Source organism: Haematobia irritans, chromosome 3 (genome assembly GCF_050003625.1).
Source record: "Haematobia irritans isolate KBUSLIRL chromosome 3, ASM5000362v1, whole genome shotgun sequence".
NCBI classification, from domain to species: domain Eukaryota; kingdom Metazoa; phylum Arthropoda; class Insecta; order Diptera; family Muscidae; genus Haematobia; species Haematobia irritans.
In genome coordinates, this window is record NC_134399.1 from 164,249,962 (window position 1) to 164,257,758 (window position 7,797).

General features: G+C 33.6%; 1 protein-coding gene and 1 long non-coding RNA gene across 2 annotated transcripts; one reads left to right on the forward strand and one right to left on the reverse strand.

Moving 5' to 3' along the window:
• LOC142229593 (uncharacterized) lies at nt 1-4,513 on the reverse strand. The gene is made up of 2 exons (XM_075300163.1): nt 4,228-4,513; nt 1-2,195 (listed from the first exon to the last, which is right to left on the reverse strand). The coding sequence occupies exons 1-2, from the start codon at nt 4,393-4,395 to the stop codon at nt 192-194; spliced, it is 2,172 nt and encodes a 723-aa protein (XP_075156278.1). The 5' UTR covers nt 4,396-4,513; the 3' UTR covers nt 1-191.
• Nucleotides 4,514-4,849: 336 nt separating this feature from the next.
• LOC142229247 (uncharacterized) lies at nt 4,850-6,684 on the forward strand. Its single transcript, XR_012720364.1, has 4 exons — nt 4,850-5,016; nt 5,074-5,613; nt 5,679-6,105; nt 6,170-6,684. It is a non-coding gene; the product is annotated as an uncharacterized LOC142229247 (long non-coding RNA).
• The last annotated feature ends 1,113 nt before the right edge of the window (nt 6,685-7,797 follow it).

Genomic DNA, 7,797 nt, shown 5'->3' on the forward strand with positions numbered 1-7,797 from the left:
TTTCCGATTATATTTTTTTATTCAAATATCAACAAACTTTTCGATGTTTTTCATGGAATTATAAGTACCAAATACTTTTGTATATAAAAGCTTCTGTTTTTTATAAAACTTTATGAAATTTGTTGTTGATTAAAATATGTACATATGTATACGAATGTATATACTTTTCTATAAATGAGCTTTTAAAGATTTTAGTTGTTATTAAATTGAAAAAAGTCCACAGATAAATCTAATAGAGGATTTTCCGTTGCATTTACAACTGATGGTGAGGTTTCCTTCATATTGACCGCTTCAACGGCATTATCACTGACATGATCAATATGCGGTGGCAAAATATTGGCTACCACTGAAGTGGTATTAGTATTGGCTGGGGCGAGTGATGTATCACTGGCACATACTGCGGTGGTTTGTATTTTATTGATATTGGTTTGCACCAAATCGTCGACAGCTCGCAAAAGACTTTCTTCCGATGGAGGCAATAGCTTGCCTCCAGCCGATAGGTTTAATTTTTGGGCAGCTTCATCGGTGAGCGTTTCATCGAGTGTTATAGAGAGATTTGTATAATCTAAACTACGAGAATTAATATGGGCAGGCATTGAGGATGAAGATGAATTCAAATTTTGCCCATGACCGCTATCATTCATCTCAGGATCGATGGGAGACTCTATAGCAGCTAAATCTAAAGCATACTGACCCTCTGGGATACCCAAGAGCTTCGAACATCTTTGATTTACAAAATGTAAACCAGAAGTGTTTCGTATTAATCGCGAACTTCTTAGATGTAATTGTTCCACGAAATCATTGAGTTCGGATAGAAAGAGATCAGCTTTGTGATCTTCATTGAGGTGTTGAGATCTTTGCAGTTTATTAACCAAGAAACGAAAGAGTGACATATTTTCCAAAGAGTTGGCACTGGAAGAATCTATGTGAGAGGATTGGGGATTAAGGTCTAGAGATTGCTCTTTCGGCTTGGGCACTTTTATGTGATCTGGATGCTGGGCAAAATGTCGTTGTAATCGTTTTCCTAGGAAAATTTTATTACATGTTGGACATATGGCTTCAGGAGGAACTTTACGTTTAGGCGGGCTATTTTCATTTGCAGAGCCCTGGTCTGAGCTTGAAATAATTGAGGGTTGAGGAGATTTTGGTTCTTCTTGTAGTCTTGTAGAACTCATATCTACTTTACTGTTATGGTAGGATACGTCCTTCAAATCATTTAGTAAACTGATAATAGACTCCTCCTCCCCCACCTCAAGGGGGGTTTCCTTTAATTGTTTTTCATTGGGCTTTCTTACTAAACGGCCAGATCTTGTTCTGGAATGTGGTATTGGTTTTATGGTTACCTCCTGTTTTTCTTCTGAGCTCTTAGCAACCGCAACCTCCTGTTTGGCAATTTTGGGGGAAATTTTTAAAATAGCATCATTTTGTATCCTTTTTCGGGGTCTACCCAACTTATTCGAATGTTTTGCTTCAGTTATACTGCTGCTATCACCATTTGACTTCACATATGGATTTGGAGATTTTAAGGAAAACATTTCCGGATTGCAAAACCGATAAATGGTTTTTTGATTTGTTCTATGATGAGTTCGGGTAATTTCATTATTTTTACGATCGATAACGATATGATCACGTCTGGCCAATCTTAGAATATTACAAGCCAAACGATTTAGACTATCCAATTCTGGTTGGGATTCTTTCTCTATGGTGTCTAGTTGTTCTTGATTCTTATCCGCAACTTCAATTGGCAGATCAATTGCCACATTATCGGCATTTGTATCCACCAATAATATTTTACGTATTGGATTTCGATAAATACCTTCTCCTAGATCATATAACCGCAGAAATTCGTCTTCGGTGATGATTTTTCCAGATTTTTCCAATTCAGTTATGAAAACATTTTGTCTTGGTGGCATTTTTTTATATTTGTCCTGTGAATCAATGCCTTCGATACGTTTATAAATGCCCGGTACCATAAATTTTGAAGTCAACGGTTGCAGACGATCCTGCTCCACGGAAAATAATAAAGAATCCTCACCCAATAGACTTTGAGTTTCGGTAGCCAAAAGAAAATCATCGGTATGTGATAGAAAATCTAGATTTAAAGAGTCTGTTTTTGGTTTATTGTCTTCGGGTTTTTTAATTTTTGATTTTTTCTCCTCTTCCTTGGGGTCAGCTTCACTTGAAAATTCTAGGTTCTGTAATGAAAAGGTGGTAAATCATTAGAATAGATTAGGAAGACCATAGGAAGTAACTATAAATGTAAGTACAATTTGAGATATTTTGATCCCCCATAATTAGAGCCCGATTTACACGAATATGGTCCTATTACACGTTTGTATTAAACGAACAGATTTGTCATAAAGTAGCCCCTAAATTTGCATAATATCAATATATCGAATCAGATTTATATATCTCCGAATTTCCACTAACTTTTCCATATTAATTTCATTCACTATTGGATTCTCATTTTTATACCCTAAACCACATAGTGGTCAGGATATAATAACTTTGATCAACCAAAACATGCGCCTACCAGAAGTATTGATTTTTGATGAAATTTGGTATGTGGCGTTTGTTTGGTACAGGGACGAACCCTATTTAATTTGGAAAAAATCGGATCAAATGTTAATATAGCTCCCATATATATGCATCGCCCGATTTTTCACAAAGTAATCCTATTGACCACCCTTTAAGTGTGCCAAATTTCAATTTAGAAATAGCTCCCATACATATGTATCGCCCGATTTTCCCAAATTTGCCCATAAGTGGATGGAACAGATCCAAGAAATTGATTGCAAATTATTTTATATTTCTAAATTAATTAATTAAACCAGTAAGGAAAGTCTAAAGTCGGGCGGGGCCGACTATATTATACCCTGCACCACTTTGTAGATTTAAATTTTCGATACCATATCACATCCGTCAAATGTGTTTGGGGCTATATATAAAGGTTTGTCCCAAATACATACATTTAAATATCACTCGGTCTGGAAGAATTTGATAGACTTCTACAAAATCTATAGACTCAAAATTTAAGTCGGCTAATGCACTAGGGTGGAACACAATGTTAGTAAAAAAATATGGGAAACGTTTAAATCTGAAGCAATTTTAAGGAAACTTCGAAAAAGTTTATTTATGATTTATCGCTCGATATATATGTATTAGAAGTTTAGGAAAATTAGTCATTTTTACAACTTTTCGACTAAGCAGTGACGATTTTACAAGGAAAATGTTGGTATTTTTACCATTTTTGTCGAAATCAGAAAAACATATATATGGGAGCTACAATGCTAATTCTACTCCCTGTGCAAAATTTCAACTAAATCGGAGTTAAAAATTGGCCTCTGTGGACATATGAGTGTAAATCGGGCGAAAGCTTTATATGGGAGATATATCCAAATCTGAACCGATTTCAAGCAAATTTGGCACGCATAGTTACAACGCTAATTCTACTCCCTATGCAAAATTTCAACTAAATCGGAGCAAAAAATTGGCCTCTGTGGGCAAATGAGTGTAAATCGGGCGAAAGCTATATATGGGAGCTATATCTAAATCTGAACCGATTTTGCTGATATTCTGCAAGTTTTTCGAGACTCATAAAATATTCGGATGTACGGAATTTGAGGAAGATCGGTTGATATACACGCCAATTATGACCAGATCGGTGAAAAATATATATGGCAGCTATATCTAAATCTGAACCGATTTTTTCCAAAATCAATAGGTATCGTCTTTGAGCCGAAACAGGACCCTATACCAAATTTTACGACAATCGGACTAAAACTGCGAGCTGTACCATTTAAGTGTAAGGTTAACGTATTATATGTCCATATTTGTGTATATTGGAATAGTAGTGGGTTCACTGAAATTTAACTAGCATGTGAAATCGAGATTTATTGTATGGGCCATATACAGTGAGAAGCAAATTTCTATAAGCAAATTGATACAAACGGAATTACATATAAGGGATCGAAGCAGGTGGTGTACCTGCTTCATTACTTAGTACAATATCCCAGGACCAGAAGTTCTTTACTTCATGTCTAAACTTTAGGTTGATAGAAAGGATATCTTTTCGGTTCCGAAAAAGTACGTAGTAAGTTGTTTACTTTGTACGATAAGTTTCGTCCTCTATTCCCTAGCACTTTCAATAGAAATTACAAGATAACTTTTGTGTAAATGCGTTAATTCATTCCAAGTAAAAATATCCAATATTGTCAGTGTACTCACCTTATTGAACTTAAGTAAATGCTCGATTTCATCAAATATATTGGTTTCCATTTCCTTCTCCATGGATATAATGTCGCTATTCTCGTTGACATCCATTGCTCCATCGTGATACGATTGAGTGCAGGCATCTTTATTGAGGAATGCATTGACGTCCAGCGTTATTGACATTAATTTGCCACTCTGCACATAAATTAACCTGCAGCACGATTTTGTTGTAAAGTTTCCTAAGATTTTCCTCTCTGCTGTACAAACAAAATCTATTTACCGCTTTTCATATGTTTTTGTAAACAAATCGACATCTGTTTATTGACGGTACTGCCACCCTGATTAAAATAAACATGTAACGCTTTTCTATAGTAAGATACACCAATAGATGTCGTCGTTGCATATGTCACCCATTGTATTTAGTACTGGATGCAACTTTTATACAGAAGATAGCGGTTATAGCCCTGTCATCACTTTTTGAATTTAACGGCACTTCGGAGAATCCTCACCACGTTAAAAGCAGTCGTTTACGATATCGAATACTCGTCGGAAAAGCGCCGTCACTACCCTGCCAGCATTTCAAAGTTCCATTTCAACCTCATCGTTACCACAGACTCGTAAATGTCACTTCAACCATCATGAAAAGGTACATCAAAAAGTACATGCAAGTAATTTGCCATCCCTACTGTTAAAAAAGCCATTTTTTTGTGAAACGCCAAGCGCAACCAGCTTGTTATATTTTAATTAAATAAAAACGAAAATAAAGTTCTGAAAACATAGATTATACGCTTAAAATTGTGAAAGGTATATTGGTGAACAATTTGGTGATTTTCCAAATGGAATAAAGTGATTGTTTTTCAGATATTTTACAGACACGCTGCCTCCATCCCAATAAACACAGGATGAGCGTTTTTCAAATGCAACAACTTTTCAGTTTGAGGGTAACTATAATTATCAACATAAATTCAGCTTGACTTGAAACAGCTCATATTCAATACATCTTCAAATTGTTTGCGAATTACTTCCAATTTGCCAAAATGTTGACGAAATCTTTGAAAAGGGGTTGAAGATAATATGAGAAAACTTTGACAAAACACTACCCTAAAATGCAACGAAAAAACCATGTGGTTTTCAATACTTGTTTGTGCAACGAAGTTCGTGGTCAATTGAAAGAAATAAAAAACATTTTAGACAAAAAACTGAATTTACTCCCAATAGTTTCTAATAATACGTAAGTGAAAATAAAAAAATGATATGAAACTTTAAGGAAGACACTAAATTATATCTCTTTGCCGAAAACTAAAATTATGGATTCTACGTTCTTTAAAACATTAAAAAACTGACCGAAGAAAAAATGTTGGACAAGTAACTGGAACTGCTTCAAATAGTTTATAATAATTGGTAAGTCAATATGAAAAATTAAATCAACACTTTAGAGAAGTCACTAAATTTAAATCTCATTGCAGAAAACTAAAATATTTGGATGCTGCATTCTTGGAAACATTAAGAGGTTGACCAATGAAAAATGATGGTGGCTTATCGAAAAGAGAAAGTTTCCATAAATCAAAGTACAATGAATTAAACTTGGTATTTATGCTTTTCCATATCAACTACTGGGTGATAATACGCATCACGCCTATAGTTTAATTTACATCGCATCATCGGTTTAATTTGATATTTTGTGAATTGAAATTGCTGGAAATTTATTCTAACTCTCTAGTCATCAAGTTCCTTGCTAATTTCCCGAATTTTAATGAGTTTTACAACAATTTTGTGACACCAACGTTCTTGAGGAATTTTGTGGTTTTCAATACATTTTGTGCCACGAAGTACGTGGTCAGTTATTTTTATTGACATAAAACTGAAATTAATCCAAAACGGTAATTATAATTGGTAAGTCAAAATAAAAAGTGAAATGAAAACGTAATGGAAATCGCAAAACTCGATTGTTTTGCAGAAAACTAAAATCATTGGATGTTATATTCTTGGAAGATGTTGACCGGTGAAAAAATGATGAAGGAAACAACAAAGAAACGATTCCAGAAAACTTGCAAAGTGCAACCAATTAAAACAAAGTGAAACAGTTCCTAAATCAAGAACTTCTGGATGAAAATGTGCATTACATCTATTTACATTCCGTCATCAGTTTGATAATTTGTGAATTCCTCTTGATGGAATTTATTCTAACACGCAGGCCAGCAAGTTCCTCGATAGTAATTATTTGAAATTGTCAGCATATTAATTAATAATTAATTAATTAATAGTTATGTGACACCAACATTATGGGGGAAATTATACATGAAAAATGTTTAAGTTATTTAAAGTTGTATTGATAGTTTTAGTTATTAATACCTTTAATAAGATAATTATGTTTTGATATTATTATTTTTATATATTGTTAATGTTATTTTTAACATTATTATATTTTTCACGAAAAAAATTAATAAAATGTACAAAATCACTAGAAATTTAGTATTGACTTTCAGTAAGAACTGGGATTGACTTTCATGCAAATTGTGGTTAGAAAATATTCGCAGCAATATTAATTTTTAATTTGTCTCACATTGAAAACTGTTTGAGAAATTATTGAGTAGCAATGCATTTCAATTTGAGGATTACAATTGAGAGATTATTGCTATTGTGTTGAATTTTACTGTTGAGGGTAATGTCTGTTTTTTGTTGAGAACGCGATTTTCTCAACAATTTATCAACTTGAATATTACCCTAATCCTTTGAAAAAATGTTTGAAAAATTATTGCATTTTAGTATTTTTCAAACGTTTGTGTTTATTGGGATGGAATAAAAACACTGGTTGATAGACGCAGCAACATGTAACTCAACATCATCATTAATGCTAAAAATTATGTTAAATGTAATGTGATAGTGGTATAAATGTTATATTTTTAAGAATTTGTAAATGTTTAATCAAATTAATAAATATCTAAACAAACGCGTTTTACTCGACCACAATGATTCTTTTACAACTATCTTAAAATGCACTTTTTCTGATTGTTTGGAGGGTCCCTTATTGGCGTCGTTCTAAATTGATCTATAAGGGCACCTAATAATTGCACTCATGCGAAACATTTTTGTAGTAACTTGGCGTGGTACAACTTCTCAAGGCCGGTATGCACCTCTAGCGAAAAATTTCATTCCCATAAGAAATGCATTGCTATTTATGCTAACGAAATTTTCGGTAGCGTTCAATTTCGTAAGTTGGTACGCACCTCTAATGAAAATAACAGAGTTGTCAAAAGCATATTTTGGCAGCAAACATTTAATTTATTACAATCATTGTGTGCGTAAAAGTTTTAAAAGGTCTGTAAATAATAAACAATTTATTTGAGGAATATTTAGAACATATATTAACAATTTTTAAAAGCGATTAGCTGGTTTAAAATTTGTTGTACACAGCCCTGTTTTTTTGTTGTAGACTTAAATAAATTTTTGCTACCGAAAATTTCGCTAGAGGTGCATACCGGCCTTCAATAGTGACGGCGCTTTTCCGACGAGTTTTTGATGTCGTAAATGATTGTTTTCGACGTAGTGGGGATTCTCAAAAGAGTCCCCAAATTCAAAAAATGT